At 45.3% G+C, this 20,141-nt stretch overlaps 5 protein-coding genes across 6 annotated transcripts; 3 read left to right on the top strand and 2 right to left on the bottom strand.

The window, feature by feature from the left end:
- Positions 1–3: 3 nt before the first annotated feature.
- On the top strand, positions 4–2,031 carry LOC134037868 (uncharacterized). The gene is made up of 2 exons (XM_062483422.1): positions 4–1,106; positions 1,190–2,031. The coding sequence occupies exons 1-2, from the start codon at positions 971–973 to the stop codon at positions 1,924–1,926; spliced, it is 873 nt and encodes a 290-aa protein (XP_062339406.1). The 5' UTR covers positions 4–970; the 3' UTR covers positions 1,927–2,031.
- A 24-nt stretch (positions 2,032–2,055) lies between these two features.
- On the bottom strand, positions 2,056–5,208 carry klhl42 (kelch-like family, member 42). Of its 2 annotated transcripts, none has more exons than XM_062483420.1 (3): positions 3,989–5,208; positions 3,670–3,863; positions 2,056–3,530 (listed from the first exon to the last, which is right to left on the bottom strand). In XM_062483420.1, the coding sequence occupies exons 1-3, from the start codon at positions 4,759–4,761 to the stop codon at positions 3,082–3,084; spliced, it is 1,416 nt and encodes a 471-aa protein (XP_062339404.1). In that variant the 5' UTR covers positions 4,762–5,208; the 3' UTR covers positions 2,056–3,081. The 2 variants fall into 2 exon arrangements, with proteins under 2 accessions (XP_062339404.1, XP_062339405.1); XM_062483421.1 differs by having other exon boundaries at positions 3,213–3,526.
- Positions 5,209–6,058: 850 nt separating this feature from the next.
- Positions 6,059–13,625, top strand: elapor2b (endosome-lysosome associated apoptosis and autophagy regulator family member 2b). The gene is made up of 22 exons (XM_062483398.1): positions 6,059–6,271; positions 7,784–7,904; positions 8,001–8,184; positions 8,285–8,432; positions 8,535–8,624; positions 8,710–8,815; positions 8,926–9,075; positions 9,254–9,342; positions 9,429–9,609; positions 9,746–9,874; positions 10,253–10,343; positions 10,419–10,521; positions 10,647–10,784; positions 10,912–11,184; positions 11,359–11,532; positions 11,648–11,837; positions 11,935–12,031; positions 12,120–12,221; positions 12,340–12,466; positions 12,596–12,774; positions 12,875–13,037; positions 13,151–13,625. The coding sequence occupies exons 1-22, from the start codon at positions 6,179–6,181 to the stop codon at positions 13,217–13,219; spliced, it is 2,997 nt and encodes a 998-aa protein (XP_062339382.1). The 5' UTR covers positions 6,059–6,178; the 3' UTR covers positions 13,220–13,625.
- A 179-nt stretch (positions 13,626–13,804) lies between these two features.
- Positions 13,805–17,278, top strand: LOC134037767 (tetraspanin-9). Its single transcript, XM_062483279.1, has 9 exons — positions 13,805–14,017; positions 14,824–14,880; positions 15,110–15,185; positions 15,289–15,480; positions 15,781–15,855; positions 15,948–16,049; positions 16,296–16,427; positions 16,581–16,664; positions 16,758–17,278. Exons 3-9 carry the CDS (start codon positions 15,123–15,125, stop codon positions 16,827–16,829), a joined length of 720 nt encoding a protein of 239 aa, XP_062339263.1. The 5' UTR covers positions 13,805–14,017; positions 14,824–14,880; positions 15,110–15,122; the 3' UTR covers positions 16,830–17,278.
- On the bottom strand, positions 17,270–20,050 carry amdhd1 (amidohydrolase domain containing 1). The gene is made up of 9 exons (XM_062483278.1): positions 19,801–20,050; positions 19,488–19,594; positions 19,339–19,403; positions 18,947–19,224; positions 18,635–18,860; positions 18,374–18,498; positions 18,186–18,279; positions 17,935–18,095; positions 17,270–17,772 (listed from the first exon to the last, which is right to left on the bottom strand). Exons 1-9 carry the CDS (start codon positions 19,935–19,937, stop codon positions 17,667–17,669), a joined length of 1,299 nt encoding a protein of 432 aa, XP_062339262.1. The 5' UTR covers positions 19,938–20,050; the 3' UTR covers positions 17,270–17,666.
- Between the last annotated feature and the right edge of the window lie 91 nt (positions 20,051–20,141).

Genomic DNA, 20,141 nt, shown 5'->3' with positions numbered 1-20,141 from the left:
ACGTCACCCACCCCCTCTGCTGTGTAGTATGGGGTAACACAAGGGTCTAGTAAACAATGTTGAGCCACACTCACTCCATTAACCCTGTATCAACCACACAAAAGACTGTACACCATCGACCAACTAATGTTGAATAATGCTTCTGGCTTGGTCAGTGCTTAGTCAGGATAGGTAGAAATGTAGAAAACAATATTGCCTCTGGGATTCCCCACCATTTACCACTTGTATTCCCATTATGTAATGCAAATGTCTGCTGTTGCTGTTCTGCCCAAACTGCTTGCCATTAGCTCCCTTGATCCTTCAAAAGCTTAAGCATCAAGGCTGTGTTTGTGAATTTGGTGGGATTCGCTCCACACAGAGATCGATGGGCGTCACTTATGTCCAGCATTGATTTCTACTTGCTCTCCTACACCAAGCCCATAAATTAAACAACAGACCAGCATGAGATCCACAGCCCCCCCCCCCCGCCGCACCTCAACCCAACTGTCAGTTAAGATAACATCGGGGGGGCTGCATGCATGAGCATCTTCCATTTCCCATCACTGTTTTTGTGTGTCCATGAAATAGTGTCAATAATTGTGCTAATTAAATTTCTAGGGATTACAATTCATACACCACATTGTTTCATGGCAAAATAATTACATTAACATTGTTTAATTTAATTTAGCCCACTCAACACGTTTAATTTAAACCAAAAATGTATCTTCTTTTAACGAGGGACCCTTTTGTTGCATTGGAGTCATTTTGTTGTGGACCAAATCATATTTTTTTTAAGAGAGAGCTCTTGTCAAGGTGAAGTAAAATGTTTTGGAGGCATTTTTGAAGATTTTATTTGTTATTTTTACTTCAACAAGGATATACTGCCATCTTGTGGTAAAGATTACCAGTATAATTGTGTGGCAATAAAAGAATTTGGAGGAGGAATGATTCTAACGACTGTTGCCATGGATACTTTCAAAAAAGCTTCAGAATGTGGTTTGTGTTCATTCAAATAACCAAAGCCATCCAGTTGCAGTCAGACATGGAAGTGTGTCATCCCTACACAGAAAGATATCTACTGACACTGATATTCTATGCAGCAGACTCTCCTGTTCTCAGCCAATCAGGTAAATATTTAGTGACATTAATGTTATCACGTGTTAATGATACCAACAATATAAGTTGAGCTTCATTCGTCCTCATTGCTCAGGTGTTGTGAAGAGGCCTCACTGCATTCCAGCACACACAGTGAGAGTGAGAGTGACCAACACAGAGGAGAGGCCTCTGACCTTCCAGAACCTGCAGTCGGTCTCCCTCAGCTTCCCAGACCTTTACTACAGACTCACAGGGAACCCTTACGCTCCTGACCTCTTCCATCTCGCCCACCTCCAGACAGACTTCTTGTCCTCAGAGTCCTACCTTCCAGCCAGACCAACTGAGTGTCTGGAGCACCACTCTGTCGCTGAGGAGCTCCAGCAGGTCTCTCAGGGGGAGGGGGAGAGCTGCACCCCAGACTGGATGCTCTGTGATGGGTCATTTGTGCCATCCTATCCTGGGAGGGAATGGGCCTCAATTAACCACGGGGGCCAGGATTTCAGCAGGGCTTTCTCTAGTGTGACCTGGACAGATAATGCACTAGATATACTGGGGAGGTGCAATATCACTGATTATACTGTGTATGAGCAGTTTGTCTTCTCTGTCGATGTGGACATTCTGCATCCAGATCATTCAGACAGAACGGGACAGATTTCAGTCTCAAGAGAACCCAGTTACACCCCCCGAAAGGAAAGGACAAAGTACAAGGATGCACGGGGCCCCAGACCTCACCGACAGAATCAAAGGAGATATACTGGAGCCTACCTAGCTAACTCAGTCACTAAGCTGAAGGAGAAGAGGTCAGTTCTAAGCACTGAGGTATTTCATGAGGTTTACAATAGCATTTGTTAGATGTATGACAGAATAATATTCCCCAGACATCCAGCCTTTTTCCTTACTCACCAGACTTGTGTTCAATTCCCACATCATTTGATTTGATTTGTATCTACACACTGAAATAAAACAGGCACACAAACAGAAGACTGCTTGTTTTCTTTATTGTATTTTGTCCAAAGCATCTCTCAGAACACAAAGCAAATAGACAAACCCACATCAATCTGCTCCATCAAATCTTTTGGCAAAAAAGCACTAATTATATTGATATTACCAGTAGAATGTGAATTGTATTTGTAAGTGCTATGCACAAATAATATTAATCACCCAGAGCAATGAGAACTAATTTCCTATCGTCTGCACTTTAGTCTCTCTTTTCATTAAAGTGCCTTGATGAAGAAAAAAACCCCAGCAGTTTTGGTCAGTTGCTGGCAATTGAACACACTTTTGCATTTGTGCTTTATTCGTACAAAATCCCAAACTAATTTGGAGAAGGCACATTTTCATCATCCATTTCATGGCATTTTAGGCTTGGCTTAGTTTATCTAAGTTTATACTTTGATAAGCTTTAATAAGTTCCCTACAATTTCATAAGTTCTATCAATGTTAAGCTTTTAATCAAAATACATTTTAAGACATATCATTTAACCAATATCAAGTTCATTTAGGCCTATCTCATCAAAAAATTGAATTTGTCAAAGAAAAACCAAGACTATCCATATCACACACACGTTGCAGTATTCTCATATCTGAAACTTGCATTTAAGGTTTGCAGTGTACTTCAATTAACAAACATGTTTGAAAATTGAATCATGTTTCATTGCGTTGTAAACACACGGAATGCTTTATGCGATCCAAAGGATCTAAATAGTATGCTGCTATGATACATGCTCCAACTGAGCCACAGTTCATCATTGCTGTTTGCCCACAATTAAGTAGTTATTTCATGGCATCATTAGCATAATAAATAACCTGTCTTTAAACTGTATGCTGTGGATTTTGTAAAATTCACCAGGCATTTGACCCTACAGCATTCTGTAACAGCCATCTTGACCCTGTAACCACTGCTCCTTGTTGTTTGCCATGTGGCCTCTCGGAGCACAAACAAGCCTCTAGTGGTCGAGCTTCCTGTCTTGGTAGTATCGACCCATCCTCCAGCCCTTACCTTACCAGTCATAGAACATTGGGGAGGTAGAGGGAGCAGAGCAGCATGTTCTGGCCCAGTGCAGGGAAGCGTCGAAAGGCCTCCCAAGCGTCCGAGAAGATATTGTACTTGAGGAAGACCCTGTGCTCCAGGCTGGTGGGCAGGCTCACGTCCCGGCTCATGATGTAGATGCCGTCGTTGTGCAGCGTGCAGGTCAGGTTCAGGCCCGACTTGGATGTGTTCTCCTTCAGTTGGAGCCACTCGCCCGTTGCCACGTTGTAGGACTGCACCGTCAGCATGTCCTCTGTTTGGCTTGGCCGCCGCCGCCCTGGCTCCAGCTCGTGAGTGTACCCCCCCACCAGGTAGATGGTATCTTCCACCGAGAGCATCTGCTGCTTGCGGACATGGGCGGAGCAAGAACGGAACACTGCCCAGCTGTCAGAGGTGGGACAGTAGCGAAGGACACTGGTGTTCCTGTCTGGCACACACACATACACAAACAGACAAATAATAAGAAAGCATGAGACAACAATTGTCTAATATAACAAATGGTTTAGGTTTCCAGTTCTGTACAACCCCCCCCCCCCCCCCCAGATATATCTACTCCTCAGACAAACCTCTGGCTGTGTAGCCTCCCATGACATAAATCATTCCCTGGCACTCGCAGGCAGAGAACTCCGCCAGGGGGTCAGGCAGCGATGATACACAGGTCCACCAGTCCTGCTCTGGGCTGTAGCACTCCACCGTGCCCAGACTCTGGCCTCCCACAGCATAGAGCTTCCCTCTGACTGCCAGCAGCTTGAAGTTTGACCTGAAGGGAAATACAGATATCAAGAAACTTAAACGGATGTACCATTTGGTGAGTCAGCAGATATACAGTAAGTTTACATGTAGAAGCGTTTGTCCAATTGGAAGATACTCAATGAAGATAGTTACCTCTTCTGGTTCAGGGGTGCCACCTGGTTCCACTCATTTCTACAGGGGTTATAGCAGTGGGCAGCAGAGATCTCCTGACTGGTCAACCTGTACCCGCCCACAATGAAGAGGTAGTTGTCCAAGACGGCCGAACCATAGCCTCTAACGTTGACCATGTCCGAGGGAAGGTTGTTAGCGAGCGGTTTCCAGCGCTGCTCCAGCTCTCCGTACTTCAACATGGACCAGGACTCATCCTGGTCAGGCAGGTCTAGGGACAGACAAGTGAAGTCCCCAATAGCGACCAGTGTGGCTGTGCCTTTCATGCGCATCTCCTTGACCTGGTTGCGATGGCCAGTGGGTAAACTAGAGAACTCGGGCCTCCGCAGCATGGGGTGGTAGTAGCAACTCATGTACTTGAGGCAAGCATTACGGAGATCATGAGTTCCATAAACCTCAGATAGGTTAAAAAGTTCTACACAATTTTCTAGTCTTATCTCAGACGAGAGGAGCTTTAGGATGGAGGTGACTTGCAGGAAAGAGGCTGTTTCAATCAAGTCTTCAAGTGTTTCATTGACAATCTGCACTTTGGACGTATTGATGAACTCTAGAACCAACTCCAGACCCGGAACACTCAGCCCCTGCAACTGAACCGAATCTTCTGTGGACTCGCGCATCCCTGAGCTGTACAGGGCACGGAAATAGTCACTTTTCTCTATCAACTTCCTTTTGTTTACATTGTAGGTTTTGTCATCCATGACAATTTCAATTACTTGCTCCGATGACATTTTTAGCATTTCGTTTGAATAGCCTGCAAGTGAATTGGTCTGGCCTGTGTTGCTATCTGTCCTCCTCCAACCTCATACGAAGGGACAATGATAGTTTACATTTCATTGGCGTACGGGTGGTCTGCAACAGAAAAAGCTGTTACCAGGCCTATATATGGTAACATTCTGATCTGGACGGTGATGGCAGGACAAGTATACAGCTGGCTAACTAGCATCTTGGACATGCACAAGATAACCAACTTTTTGAAAATCCCGTCACTCATCACAAAGAAATTGCTGCACGTTTAAAATGTTGCACTGGCACATGCGGTCACTAGCAATACGTTGGATGCCACGTTTTCTTGCATAGGCATGCTCATATTTGTATTGTAGTAGCTTGAAGCTTACTACTCCCTTCTTTTCAGCTTGCTCATAACTTCCTGTTTTGGTTCAGTGGGTTGCGTCATTTCCGTCATGTGTCCTTTGTGTTAGGAAAATTACGGATGAAATGCTGCCGCTCAGTGGATGTTGATTTTGTTGATTTCAAATCCAGGTCAGGATTTATCCATATCAGCTCATCTGCGCAATTGTACGCTACAACTCACTTAAGCATGTCAGGCATAACATGTCACTCATTTCTATAGTATGTCGTGTCATTTTATAGGTCCTCTCTCTAACATACTCTATTACCCCAAGACCCAAGGCCCTGATATTTGAAAGTTGGCTATGTCTTCGTTATTAATGACGAGCCTTTGTTTTGTTGTTTTGTGACTGTTCTGGTTAACCACTGACTGAAGCTTAATAACAAAAATAAAAGCTGACCATACTGCATCTGGTCCTTTTTTAAGCCATTCAACTGTCAGTGGAACAGACGGTTTAAGGATGGGTGGGTTAAGGATAAGTTATTTCTGCATTCTTCTTTTTGACAAGTCTCAAGGAAGTGATAATGTTAACGCTCCTCAAGAATGCGGACTGGCATGTGGCTGTCCTATCCAATGTTTGGTTTGAGCTTCGAGCGGGTGAGCTGATTTGGTTTCAGACACCTTTGCAAAAGTGCTCTCAATGGGCAATGTGATAGAATAGAACTTATAGTCAAGAATAGAATTAGCAACATCTGGTATGGTATTCTTGACTGTGAGGTAGTCTGTTGTACTGTAGGTTTTTGTGTTTGGTGCCTCTACTATAATGCAAACACATTTTAACTCACATTTTATAGATATGGCAAAACTAGAAATGATATTCATGGAGTCTTAATTTGCTGTCAATCTGTGGCTGACACAGGATAAAGAGGCCTACCCTGAGAACAGTGACGTCAGCCGCGTGTAAGCAACAGCCCGACTGATCTGAGCAAGAGAGACGCGCGCATGCACAATCGGGACAGAACCAGACCGCCAACACAAATTCGTTTATTCCAAAATCTTACGGAGTGTCTTTAAACAAAGCGAGAATGCTGGAACGGTCGGAAGGGTTCTGTTTTTTATTATTTCTCACCGTTTCGCAAATATTGTCCGAAAAGATGGACCTGCGTCCGTGCATCGAGGTGAGTGTGCTGAGCGACAAGAGCAATAGCCGCTGTCACTTAATGTTTATTACGCTGTTACTAAATTATAAAAGATTCACTGATGCCTTTTCAAACCAATGAGCACGCACTGGCTACATTGTTGATTATTTAATCATAACCCACTTCGCATTATTGCATTGTTTTAAATGAAGATAGCCCAAACCGTACTATTAAGAATATACATTCGAGCTTTTAGGCTACTGTAATACATTGTGGTTGTCTAAGGGCAAAATAAATTAATATCATACACTGAAGACGGTTCCCCTCTACCCATTCACTGTCGGCTTGACAAAATAACGAAAGACTTCATAATAACATGACGCGGCGCAACGAGCTTATTGAGTGTCTGGCCTCCATCCCTCTCCGCACCGCCTCCCGCTGCTCATCCGGAGTAATATTACCGCTGAGTAAGAGGAAACAAGTCCGTGGATGGAGGATGAACAGTGAGGTGTCTGGCCATGCTCTGTTTTGTGAGGTCTCTCTATTTATTATTCCATCAGCGAGAGGAAGCCAGCTTTCTGTTGATTTATCGCTGTGAATACAGTATCTCTGTCTCAGCTGGATTAGCCTGCACTGTTCTGGAAAGTCACAAGGTTGGTGGTCCATGTAGAGTGGGGGGTGCTCTGTGATTCAGGACACAGCTCTAGCATGATGGGTAATTTGCTGTCCCTGTCCCTGCTCCTCTCAGTATCCATGGTGACCACAGTGAGTCACCAGGGGAGACAAAGAAAACACATTCACCTCCATCTCCTCTTATCTGCTGGCCTCATATTCTCCTGATGTCAATATTTACCCATCATCCCTCAGTCATAGCACTATGGGGTGACTGAGGTGCCCTTTCTAAAGGTCGCTATGGCAATAGTTAAGAAGGTGTTTTTTAAGGTACATTTAACCTAGTGAGTACTGTGTATCTGAATGTATAAATATTCTAAACAATACCCTTTAAGGCTGGAGAAAGGTGATTAACTAAACCAAAGAGGCTTATCGCTACAACACACACAAGTTCACACACACAAGCTCATAGTAGTACCCTCTCAAACTCCTACAGACTCACACATTCACCCACGAGTATCTGTGTCCTCTTTTGTTTTATTTTGTGTCATGGCAACAAGCTGGTTTGGGTCTCTATGGTAATCATCACTTCCTGTCGGTCCAAGAAATCAGTCCATTAACACAAAGTCTGGGTTCATCTTGAAGACCTTGCTGTTCATCTACATCTATTGCTGCAATATCAAACACACGTAGCCTACACACCCCACCCTAAGATGTTTCAGATAATCTTCAGGTGTGAGTAACTGTCTGTGTGAATCCTTTAATTTCCTTGTAAATATTTCCTGAATGCCAGAACCCAGGGAAATCTGATATGTCTTCTTACTGTCTCAGTTGGATTGTGTAAAGCACATTTCTAATTCCTCTGCATACTACACTGTACTGTACTTCGATTCATGTCAATGTTGTTCTGCCTGTTTGTGTGGGTGTCTTCTCCTGCAGACAGACTACTACTATGAATACACAGAGTGTGACAGCACAGGGTCCCGCTGGAGAGTGGCCATCCCTCACAATCAAGGCTCCTGTTCAGGACTGCCCACACCTACCAGAGGAACAGACTGCAGTAAGGAAAGAGAAAGAAAGAGAGACCAACAAAAAAAAAGATTCTGAATATGTGTGTGTTTTTAAGTGTGTAACGCTCATCTTCCTTGTCTGTTAGCGTTCTCATGTGCTGCGGGCGAGTACCTAGACATGTCCACTCAGAAGTGTAGACCCTGTGCGTCCGGATCCTATTCGCTGGGCAGTGGTTTGAGGTTTGACCAATGGGATTCCATTCCTGATGGCTTCACCAGTCTGGCTACTTTCATAGACCTTAATGGAGAGGATAGCCAAGCCTGCAATGGGTAACACACACACACTACACACATATCCACTCACTGACACTGTACATACATCAACCAACTCCTAAATGCAAATCTTTGTTCTATTCTTGTTTTTGTTTAGCTCGTCATGGACACCGCAGGGGGTGTATCTGGAATCGAGCCGTGACGAGTGTTCCGTGTCGTTGGTCTACGCTGTTCGACTGGAGAAGCAGGGCTTAGTTTCATTCAGCTACCAGTACCCCGACAGCAACATCTTCTTTCAGTTCTATGTAAGTTTAAGTGTATAAAGGGTTCTATCTTCATGGCTACGATGATTTACTTCTACCATGTGGTTGTAGTTGTTGTGTAGCATGTTTCCGCTGTGTGTTCAGGTCCAGAATGAACAGTGCCAGGAAATGTTCCAGAACGACGATCAGAAGTGGATCAAACCCACCACAACCGGAGAGTGGGACACACATACGGTATGGGGGTGTGTGTGTGCATATGTATTTGTGTGTGTGTGCAAGATGTATTTGTATAATGCATGTTGTATGATGCTTTCCCCAGGTGAATCTTAATTCTGGCACCAACATCCTGTACTGGAGAACCACTGGGATCCTTGATGGAGGGAAGATGGTCAAACCTGTGCTGTTGAAGAACATCCAGATAGAGGGTGAAGACACACACACACGGTCCCACACACAGACACAGACATACTCATACAACCTTACTCCCTGTGTCGCTGCTTGTGTTCAGTGTTTTGAGCGGTGTCCATGTGTCCAGGTGTGGCTTACACATCAGAATGCTTCCGGTGTAGACCAGGCTGGTTCAGCCCCGACCCTGGCTCCTCCTCCTGCCAAACCTGCCCACGGAACACCGCTTCCAGCAAGGGAGCCAGCTCCTGCACGCCGTGCCCAGACAATCAGTACTCACGTATGTACTACATGCACACTCAGACACGCACACACATGGACACACATGCACACACACACACAGAAAGTATACGGATGCACGTCTGAGCGTAAACGTTGTATATGTATCAGGGTGTCATGAAAGGATATTTACACCTCTCATCTTTTTATTTCCCTTTCCTTGTTCGTGATAATAACAGACGAGGGATGGGCAGAATGCAGGGAGAGGCCTGCGTGCTCAGAGAAGGACTACTTTCAGATTCACACACCCTGTGACAGTGAAGGGAAGGTCAGTCTCCATTCCTCACACACACACACACACGCACACTCTCACACACACATGGACACAGACTAATAGAGATTTTGTGGTTACAGACGCAGGTGACGTATCGGTGGGTGGAGCCACAGATCTGTGTGGAGAATATGACAGGTGCAGTCACACTGCCCCCTACAGGTGAGAGGGCACCCTGTCCTCCTTGTAACCCTGGCTACTACAACACCAATGACTCCACCTGCTTCCCCTGCCCCCATGGCACACACTCTGACGGCACCTCAGGTAACAACACACACACAGTGCCAGTGCATACATGGGAAACTCACGAATGTACAAAACACTTATTCAATGACTGTCAATGAATGTCTTGAAATGTTGCTCATTAAAGTGCTTGTGTTTATGTATGCGTGTGTGACAGTGTGTGAAGAGTGTCCAGCAGGTACAGAGCCAGTGTTGGGATATGAATATAAATGGTGGAACGTTCTACCCTCGAATATGAAGACATCCTGCTTTAACGTGGGCAATACCAAATGTGATGACATGAATGGTGAGAGTGCTCTCCTCGGTGAAGATCTGTGTTATGGCCGTGTTATCATGTACCAGGGGGTCAGATGGCTGACAGGTTAGGGAATCGGGCTATTAATCAGAAGGTTGCCGGTTCGATTCCCTGGCCAAATGGGAGTCAGGTGTCTGAGCGGTTAGGGAATGGGGCTAGTAATCAGAAGGTTGCTAGGTCGATTCCCGGCCGTGCCAAATGACGTTGTGTCCTTGGGCAAGGCACTTCACCCTACTTGCCTCGGGGGAATGTCCCTGTACTTACTGTAAGTCGCTCTAGATAAGAGCGTCTGCTAAATGACTAAATGTAATGTAAATGTAACAGTAGTGGAGCCCACTGTGTTGGTGACAGAACTGTGACTGTGTTTAGGGTGGGAGGTGGCAGGGGACCACATACAAAGTGGTTCCGGAGGCTCTGATAACGACTACCTCATCCTTAATCTACACGTTCCTGGCTTCAAGTGAGTCTGACAACAGTGCACGTGTCTCTGTGTGCATATTAACTGTGTGTGTGCTAACTGTGTGTGTTTCATCAGGCTACCGACATCGCTGTCTGGGATGACAGGAAGTGAATACGGCCGTATCACCTTTGTTTTTGAGACAGTTTGCTCTGCTGACTGTGAGCTCTATTTCATGATGGTGCGTAACAAAGCATAGAACTTGTCACCTACATAGATCTCATGGGATAAAAGGAGAATAACCTGATACGCATGTTGCAACGGACGGTTTCACATATGAATCGTGTCATGTGTCGCCCTCTGCAGGACGTAAACAGGAAGAGCACCACCGTGGTGGAATCCTGGGAGGGCAGTAAGGAGAAACAGTCCTACACACACGTCATGAGCACCAACTCCTCTGTCTCGTACACATGGGCCTTCCAGAGAACTAACAAGGCTCTGGATGTAAGAACATACTCATGCTTTACACACTGACAGATGTCTAACCACACATACCACATGTTTTGTAAATATATCGATTCATGTACGTGTGTACATGTATGTGTGTGTGTATGTGTGTGTGTGTGTGTAGGCACGGCAGTTGGTCGGTGATGTGGTGAAGCTCTACTCTGTGAGCGTGACGAACGTGCTGAACGGTGTGGCATCGGCGTGTCGAGCATGCGCCCTCGTATCCCAGAGTTCCAAGCAGGCAGGCTCCACCTGTGTCCCCTGCCCCGCCGGGTTCTACATCGACAGGGACACCAACCGGTGCCAGGAGTGCCCTCCAGACACACACCTGACTGGACATCACACCTACGGTCAGGACGCATGTGCACCCTGTGGGCCTGGCAGCAAGAGCAACAAGGTACAGTCACACACACACACACACACACAGACTTTCATTATCTCTTTCTCTCATCATAAAAATGTTATAAAGCCTGTAATCAAATGTCTAATATGTACTGTAGAATCATAAGACCATTTTGTTATTGAGAGTATATGCGCTCATGTTTGTTTTGGTGTTGTATGTTGCGTCCAGGATCACTCTCTTTGTTATAGCGACTGCAGCTTCACATATGTGGGTAAGAACCAAACATGGACCTTTGACCTGAGCCCCCTGAGCAAAGTGGCCTCGCTCATCAACGGGCCCAGCTTCACCTCCAAGGGCACCAAGTACCTCCACCAGTTCAACATCAGCCTGTGTGGACACGAGGTAGAACAAATACGAACACGTTAGCTCACATGCCAACACAGTCTTATCCATTTACAACCACCAACGATTATTTCACATTTTGAATTGTGTGTGTGTGTGTGTGTGTCTGCTGCAGGGGAAAAGGGCAGCTGTCTGTACAGACAACGTCACTGATCTTACTAGTAAGGATTTGCAGAGTGACTCCGCCCAATTCGTCAATTCTGTGGACAGCTTCATCTGTCAATCAACCATTATCCCTGCGGATGGGCGGGGCTTCAGGATGGCTCTCTCCTCTCAGTCAATCAGTTTAGCAGACACCTTTCTTGGTAAGGAATAAGGGTTTATTAGTTTATTGGCCAACTATAATTAGCCTTTGAAATAAAGCACCTGCATGGTTCTAAAAGCTCTATTTTTCTCTATCAGGGGCAACTGTGGACACTGCTTTGGACGGAGTAAATGCTAAACCAGAACTCTATCCTAAGAATTCAAAGGATGTTCCAGACATCAACTTCTTCTACAGGTAAGGAAACTTCCCACTTCCCCTGCCCAGTGGGTCAATATTAGTGTCTGTTTACACGTGTCACATGTCCATACTGCCACTCTGTCAGGTCCACCCAGGCGACGGCCTCCTGTGAGCGAGGTCGCAGCACAGTCATCACGGTTCGCTGTAACCCAGAGAGGAGTGAGAATGGAGACCTGTCAGTGCCCAGGTACACAGCTGCTCATCTGGTAACCTGCCTCAGGTCTGTCCCCATCCGGCTCTGTGTTTTAACAGTGCATGTGTGTGTGTGTGTGTGTGTGTGTGTGTGTGTGTGTGTGTGTGTGCAGTTTGTGTCCTGCAGGCACGTGTGATGGATGTACTTTCTACTTCCTGTGGGAGAGTCCGAGCGCCTGCCCCCTCTGTACCCAGAGCGACTTCCACCAGATAGAGGGAGCCTGCAAGGGTGCAGTCCAGGTGGAGTACAAACACGTGCTTAACCACTCATACCGATGCACATACACACCACCATACCACCATACTCTTGAGTTAACATTTCTGTCTCCCTATGTTTCTCTTTCGCTCTTGCTTACTCTATGTCTGTAGGAGACTCTGTATATGTGGAACGAGCCAAAGCTCTGCACTAAAGGTGTGTCCCTACCAGACACAAGTTCCACCGCCTGTGATGCTATTGCCCTATGGTTGAAGATGGGGGTTGGGGGCGGGGCCTTCATGGCTGTGCTACTCATCTCTCTCACCTGCTACTTCTGGAAAAAAAACAAGAGGTCAGTGACAGCTGTCAATCAACAAGGAATGTTAAATCTAAACCCCCTTCTCTGTATTTAGTTTTCTCCGTGTGTGTTGCTCCATGGCGCCCCCTGGCAGGCTAGAGTATAAGTACTCTCGTCTGGTGATGACAGCCAATAAGGAGTGCGAGCTGCCAGCTGCTGACAGCTGTGCCCTGGCAGAAGGGGAGGAGCCAGAGGATGATGTCGTCTATTCCCAAAATTCCTCACTACTAGGCAAGCTTAGGGCCATTGCCAACAAGGTATGTGTTTGTCCCAATGGTATTCTGTATATTGTTATGTGTGAGTGTGTTGTATAATGTTGTGTGAGGGTGTATGTGTGTTAAAGCGGTGTGTACATCATTTCACTCTGCAGGGGGAGGGAGAGTGCAGTGAGTCGGTGCAGCTGAAGTCGTCCCAGTCGGAAAGATGGGTCTGGGGATAAGGAGGAGTGGAGAGCAGAAGAGGAGAGAGGAGAGGGAGAAGAGGAAAAGGACCAGCTGTGTTGGTAGGGAGCTGCTTTCCTCCTGACGTGTCCAGAGGATTACTGGCTCCAGTTTCCCCAGCTGCACGCCTGTCACCATGATTCTGGAACTAACTGGACCGTGGGCCCCCGCTCCAGCACCTTAACTCTACCACACAAGGGGGTACACACTTCAAGTAACTCCAGCTGGTCACCGTGGATACTGAAGGGCCATGAATGAAAGATTAAAGAGCTGTTAATGTTTTTTGTATATTTTGTATTGTAATTTGGAATTCTCTGTAGGCTACAGTAGTGTTAAAGATGTTTAATTGTTTAAAGTAATTGGGAATATTGTTATGATCCTTTATTAAACTCCCACTTGGTTAAGGAATAAGTTTGTGTTGTGTGTTTTTTACAGTTGTAAACACATTGAAAACAACACTTTTGTGCTTTAAAACGTCAGAGAGAGAGAGATCAATTCAATCTCACGGTATCAGGATGTCTGATTCCAATTAATTTGATTCGGTAACGTCACCCTCACCCCGAGGCTACTAGCAGGGCCTCGCTACAGACACGCCTCCATACCGCAGACTAGCTCCTGCACAGTTTCCGCTCTCCCGAAAAAAATCGACGGCAAAAAAGTGTGAAGATTCTTGAAAAAAGCCAAACAGAATTGGAGAATTTGTGTTTATGAGCTTTTCGGAGAAATTAACCGGAAGACAGATTTACATGGAGAGTACATGAGGAGATGAGAGTGGAGGATGAGTTCGACTTTGTACGGTAGGGAATCTGCTATTTGGGCCGAATTACTAGGCTACACAAAAATCTGCGAAATAATCAGGACCACCAAAATGTTTTTATTCTTTTATGAACATTTTAGGCACATTGTTTGCGCTATTATTTAATGTCTAGGGTCGTCTACAGTACAAACACAATGTGTAGCCTAACTTTTTACTCTGTCGTACGTATGGGCTAAATCACAGACCTCCGGTATCTTGCAGCCTATTATAGTGAGAACTCCAGCGCCACCTCTAAACATGGTAGCCTCAGACGCAAAGAAGGAACAGTTTCGGTGTTTCAGTAGGCTACTCGATCCATACAAGTGGCCCTAACCCTATTGAAACGTGTTGATATTAGATTAAAATATAAAAATGCGTCATCACTGCGATATAGACCTTGTGGTTTCTCTGTAACGCTCTTTCTCCCTCACACACAGGCACACACACACTGCGCACACACACACACAGACACACACAAATTACTCTCACGATGTTCTCTTTCTTCTCTCACCCTTTGGATTTCTATTTAACCCTCGTGCTGCCTTCGGGTCACATGACCCAAAGGTTCATAACGAACCATCGTTGTGTTTACCCAATTTTACCCAATACAAAAACAAATACAAATAATTTTCTTTTAACCATTCCAATGTGGGGGGTCTGACACAGTCCGACAGTTAAAAGAAAATGCTTCACTTTGTTTTTGTATGAGGTAAATTTGTCGCAATACGACGGTGGGTCACAATGACTGATGGGTCAGAATGACCCGAAGATAACACAAGGGTTAAATGTCTGTTTCTGTTGTTACAGGTGTCTCAACTTAACCCTTTACTTACAGTGCCAGTAGTTCGCTTTCTTGACTTTGAAGTAAGTTAACAATTGTATATTTTATAAATGTGTGAAGCATTTATTTTAAGTTTAAAGCATTTATTTATAAGCTTTAGCCTATTTGTTTGTTTCATGTTTTCAGCAATACTGCCCTCATATGTTTTATTTGGAGAATTACAACGGAATGTACTATATTTGTAGTTTATCAACATCAAAGGAAAAGTTGTATATTTCGGTTGAACATTTCATTTTTGTGTTGTCACTGCAGTCCCTCACTTACCATGGCTCGTGGTTGTGTCTGCTGTGTTAAATATATGTTGTTCCTCTTCAACCTGCTCTTTTGGGTGAGTAAGCATGCCCACATACACACACACAAAATTGGCATTGACATTTTATTGCATGAACATCTGTTGAGTGTGGTTTCTCCCCTTTGTCCCTGTGTTCCAGTTGAGTGGGTGTGGTTTGTTGGGTGTGGGGGTATGGCTGTCAGTGTCTCAAGGCAGCTTTGCCACCCTCTCGCCCTCGTTCCCCTCGTTTTCTGCTGCCAACCTCATCATCACCCTTGGTACCGTCGTCATGGTTACGGGGTTTCTGGGTTGCCTGGGCGCCATCAAGGAGAACAAGTGCCTTCTTCTAAGTGTGAGTGGACTACACTACCCAAAATACACCCCGCCTAAGATAAGGAATGTATTGTGCTCGTTGACACCCGTTTTCTGTACTTATGAGTCCCTTCCCATGTAACAAATATGCCAGAAGAAACAACTGCTATAGTGAATGAGACTTGCCACAAAGCTCTGTAACATTAGTGCACTTAGTTGCGGCTGTCAAAAATAGAAATGTGGACTTTAATATTCAAAATCTTTGAAGGCACTGTACGTTATTTTATGTGTATATCTTATGACCAAATGCACCTGTTCACTGTTCTTTCTTTTATTTCAGTTTTTCATTGTATTGTTGGTTATTCTCTTGGCGGAGCTGATCCTTCTCATCCTATTCTTTGTCTACACAGACAAGGTCAGTCTGAAGGTGTTTAATCTCCAATTAGATATCGTACCAAACTTAAAGCACCTTAGCCATCTGTGCCTCCTCCTCCTGTGTCTATGCAGGTGAGTGAGAACGCCGGGCGTGACCTGAAGGAGGGGCTGGTTCTGTTCAACACTGACAACAATGCAGGCCTCAAGAACGCTTGGAACACCATCCAGTCAGAGGTACAAGGCACTCACTGTTCCCATTCACCAGGAACAAACATGCTGATCATCGCAATCCACCCATCACTTATTCATGCTACCTCAAACCTGGACACATACTTCTTTACACGGTTCTCTGTACAACAAAACCCTCGGTTTCTCAACCCCTCTCCCTACCTGCTGACGATGTTTGCATCCATGTAAAAATGTTGCTCCACCCTGATGGACTATAGTGTTTCTTGATGGAATCTCCTACCTCTGCGTCAGTGGCGGTGTTGTGGAGTGACGGGGTACAAAGACTGGCACGCCGCCCTGCTGGAGGAGGTGGTGCCAGACAGCTGCTGTCAGGACATCTTCCAGGACTGTGGTCGCAATGCCACCAACACATTCTGGACAAGGGTGTGTGTGTGTGAAAGAGAGAGAGACAGAGACATTTAGGGAGAGAAAATGTAACCCATAGGATCTTGTCCTTACCCATAGTGTGTGTGTGTGTGTGTGTGTTATTTTGTGTGTCAGCGTGTGTCCTTACTCTTCATGTCTGTCTCTCTTCAGGGTTGTTACGAGAAGGTGGAGGAGTGGCTGGATGATAACAAACACCTGCTTGGCACTATAGCTATGGGTGTCCTGGTGATACAGGTGAGGAAGATCTTTGTGTGTGTGTGTAAAGTACTTTGTAGCATGGAGTAATTCAAGTACTGTTATTGACTGATTTGTTGTGGATATTTGCAGCTCTTGGGAATGGCCTTCTCCATGACTCTGTACCAGCAGATTCACAGAGCTGGGAAGAAATATGAAGCCTAAATACACACACACACACTGTGCCACTCAAACCATTTCTCTTTGTTGTGCAACTCACAGAAAACACTACATCTGCTGGCACCAATATATGTACAGTAGATAAGAAACATAGTCATGCATGCCATAACATTTATTTGTTTTATACACCATTGTATAGTTTAATCCACCATTTGTCAAATCCATGTTTATGATCAGCATTATTATCAGAATCTGTACTTTTGTTAAAGGGATGAGATGTAGTCGTTGGTACTGGTTGGACAGATTCATTCTTAGTGTGAGAAGGAACACCCATATCCCTACCAGAGTAGAAGGATGATGACTTGAACATCAAATGAAGAGGAACGAGACCTATGTAGATACAGTAATAATGTACTGAATGGGTCCATTTTGTAAACCTGTGTTGTATACTAAAAAGTGTTCAATAAAAGCAGAGATTACTCTGGAGAATTGTTTGTTGGTAGTACTGATAACTGATCTGTGTAGGTATCTCTAAGAACAGAAATTGTAAACCTATCTTTTTTTATGCTTCACTAATCTTCAATAGAGATAGAAGACAGACAGGGATGATACAACTGTTATAGAGAAAGATTAACAAAGCTAGAGAAGGATTGTGACTTTGCATAGGAAATCCAGGTCTGAAATAAATGACAAACTGAAGAGACTGTGGAGCATAGTAAAAACTGCCCCAAGGCACACAAGCCAAAGATTTTGTGATAAATATTAACCACATATTTAGCTTGACTGCATGCTGTTTCCATCCACACTATCGAGCACTAAGGCTGCATGTGAGGCTAACGTGTTTTTAGGCCGCAACATAACAATCAACTTTGATAGATGAAACTAGAAGTCCAGGGTTTTGTCATTATCGTAAATGACATTTCCTGAGATGACAACATAGCGGACCAGTTCCTGGTGGCCCCCCAGCTGGTAGATAAGGTGCTCCCACCTGCAAGAAAACAGTTGATCCAACCCAGTCAGATCCACTTACAGAGCGGTTTCGTACTAACTGAACAGACTGATTGTATTGTTGGGCATATCATATTTGTGTATGTCCCTTACATATTAACAGTCCCCATGTATGAATAGTGTGTAGACATGGCTGCCTTACCGCGTGGCGTTGAGGACCAGCAGATCGCCGTGTTTGTTGACCTCCAGGGAGCCGTGGGAGTGAGAGCGCCCCAGGGCGTACGCTGCATTGATGGTGGAGGCGGCCAGAGCCTCAGGCATAGACATCCTCATGTTAACACAAGCCAGGTGCATGACCATGGGCTGGGGGAGTCGGACAGGAACGACAGAGTGATGATTGGAGGACAGGTGGTTAAGAATCTCAAATTATACTTATATCCTGCGGTTACCTACCATGGAACAGCAGTAGGCATTGGGGTTAAAATCACTACCCAGGGCAACAACAACCCCAGCTTCCAGCATGTCTCGCGCTCTCGGCTGAGGAAGCCTGAGGGAACACATGCTGTCAATGACTGTGTTGACATCCAACCACAGTTTGTGTCATTGGCGCTCTAGTAATGCTTATATATGAGTCAACTTACCGCAGGATGTAAGCTGTTGTTGGGAGCAGGACAGCTGCTGTTTTGGCTGTTGCCATGGCAGCAATGCCCTCATCTGTCACCTCCTCCAGGTGACTAATGGCCAAGGCACCAAGCTCCGCCCCAAGCTTCCAAAAGCATACAATTTGACACACAGTAATGAATAGAGAAAGTAAGAAGGATAGTGTGAGGACAATACCTGAATCTAAATGAGTCTTTCTACAGTAACGTCTCCTGGTTGAGGATGCATTTAATGTGTCGTACCTGTGCAGAGTTCATGGGGTGAAGCTCGTCCCCATGGAAGTTGATGTTGAGACCCATGTCTTTGCCAGCCTGCAGGATGGCGCGGGTAGCACTGAGGTCAAACACACCCTGCTCACAGAACACATCGATGTTGTCGACCCTCAGAGCTCCAGCGGTTATACGCTCACGTAGCTCTGGCAGCTGCACCTGCAAGATGTCCTCTGTCGCCTCGGCAACAGTCTTACCCCTAGGGAGGACGAGGGCAAGGTTACTTCAGAAGCACACAGTGGTGGGGCCAGTGTTAGTATGTTCGTGCATGCCAGTGTTCAGTACTTGGGCACGGCATGGGCTCCACAGTAGGTAGAGGAGATGTTGATGGGCAGAGTGTGTCTCGCTGTCTCTATGACCTCCAGCATCTTGAGCTCTGTTGGCAGCTCCAGGCCATAGCCACTCTTACACTCCACCAGGGTGGTCCCTGCCCGCTGCATGCGGCCCAGCCGGCTGGTCAGAGAGGCCAGCAGGGTGGATGCAGGGGCAGCACGGGTGTGCTCCACTGTGAAGTGGATCCCTCCGCCTGCCCGATGCACATCCATGTAAGTGGCTCCGGCCAGCTGCATAATACACACACAGACATCCACACACAAAGACACACATTCACCATTCTTATTTAAACTTTACATCAATACTTAAAATATACAGGCCTAGTCAACATAAACTGTATTTACCTTCATGGAAAATTCATGCACCCTGTCACCAGCCCATACTGGATGAGTGTGTGCATCCACCAGCCCTGGAACATAACCAATTAAAAAAAAAAAAAAACATAAAATGTTCATCATTTGCGACACCAAATGTATGTAATTTACCTACATACCTGGGATGACACACATTCCCGACGCATCGATCACTTTGTCGAATGACTCTCCTGAATATTGAGCCTCGATGGTCTCGGCCGGTCCAACAGCTTTTATCAACCCGTCACTTGACAGATAATCCGTATGAAACGATAAAAACAACGGGTTTAGCAAGTCTCGAAGGGTCCTAAATTATCATACTTGGTTTTACAGATGTTGTCTTGTTTCCTTAGGTCTTAAGGTACAGTTAAAGGTACATTAAACTGTCTCATGCAATAATATAATCGGTGGTTAAGAGTTTAGGCCTACTGTTGCTATATCGGCAAACCTTACCTCCCAATGATAACGCTGCCATTCACTATTACACACAGTTGCTGCATCTCTGTCTTCGTCAGGTACTTCTCGCCATTGTTGCAAATTAAAACCAGTTGTTTTGCGTTTTTTACCAAAAGCTTATTTTTGGTTGCCATTCTCCAAAAACCTGTGTGTGTGTGTTGCTTTGCCTGTCTTTACGAATTTAGGATCAGGCAAATATTTAAAGAAGACAAGCGAAGTTCAAAGTGCACATTGCAGGAACGGTGCGTGTACACATCCACTCCGCAAACCCCAACAACACTTTTAACACTAATTTAAGGTGTCTGCCGCCATTTCAGATTTTTAGGGGTTGTTTTGAT

Source organism: Osmerus eperlanus, chromosome 17 (genome assembly GCF_963692335.1).
Source record: "Osmerus eperlanus chromosome 17, fOsmEpe2.1, whole genome shotgun sequence".
NCBI lineage: Eukaryota > Metazoa > Chordata > Actinopteri > Osmeriformes > Osmeridae > Osmerus > Osmerus eperlanus.
The sequence above is the reverse complement of the archived record's forward strand: the minus strand, read 5'-3'. Positions and strand labels throughout refer to the sequence as shown.

Excerpts from the sequence above, each read along its gene's own strand:
- LOC134037767 (XM_062483279.1), top strand. The coding sequence starts at position 15,123 with ATGGCTCGTGGTTGTGTCTGCTGTGTTAAATATATGTTGTTCCTCTTC. Across the intron at positions 15,856-15,947 it reads TCTTTGTCTACACAGACAAG|GTGAGTGAGAACGCCGGGCG; the intron begins GTCAGTCTGAAG and ends GTGTCTATGCAG. Across the intron at positions 16,428-16,580 it reads CCAACACATTCTGGACAAGG|GGTTGTTACGAGAAGGTGGA; the intron begins GTGTGTGTGTGT and ends GTCTCTCTTCAG.
- amdhd1 (XM_062483278.1), bottom strand. The coding sequence starts at position 19,937 with ATGGCAACCAAAAATAAGCTTTTGGTAAAAAACGCAAAACAACTGGTT. Across the intron at positions 18,280-18,373 it reads ACAACAGCTTACATCCTGCG|GCTTCCTCAGCCGAGAGCGC; the intron begins GTAAGTTGACTC and ends GTGTTCCCTCAG. Across the intron at positions 17,773-17,934 it reads CTGGTCCTCAACGCCACGCG|GTGGGAGCACCTTATCTACC; the intron begins GTAAGGCAGCCA and ends GTTTTCTTGCAG.
- klhl42 (XM_062483420.1), bottom strand. The coding sequence starts at position 4,761 with ATGCTAAAAATGTCATCGGAGCAAGTAATTGAAATTGTCATGGATGAC. Across the intron at positions 3,864-3,988 it reads GCACCCCTGAACCAGAAGAG|GTCAAACTTCAAGCTGCTGG; the intron begins GTAACTATCTTC and ends ATTTCCCTTCAG. Across the intron at positions 3,531-3,669 it reads GGGAGGCTACACAGCCAGAG|ACAGGAACACCAGTGTCCTT; the intron begins GTTTGTCTGAGG and ends TGTGTGTGCCAG.
- elapor2b (XM_062483398.1), top strand. The coding sequence starts at position 6,179 with ATGCTGGAACGGTCGGAAGGGTTCTGTTTTTTATTATTTCTCACCGTT. Across the intron at positions 6,272-7,783 it reads ACCTGCGTCCGTGCATCGAG|ACAGACTACTACTATGAATA; the intron begins GTGAGTGTGCTG and ends CTTCTCCTGCAG. Across the intron at positions 11,185-11,358 it reads CTGGCAGCAAGAGCAACAAG|GATCACTCTCTTTGTTATAG; the intron begins GTACAGTCACAC and ends TGTTGCGTCCAG.
- LOC134037868 (XM_062483422.1), top strand. The coding sequence starts at position 971 with ATGTGGTTTGTGTTCATTCAAATAACCAAAGCCATCCAGTTGCAGTCA. Across the intron at positions 1,107-1,189 it reads TCCTGTTCTCAGCCAATCAG|GTGTTGTGAAGAGGCCTCAC; the intron begins GTAAATATTTAG and ends CTCATTGCTCAG.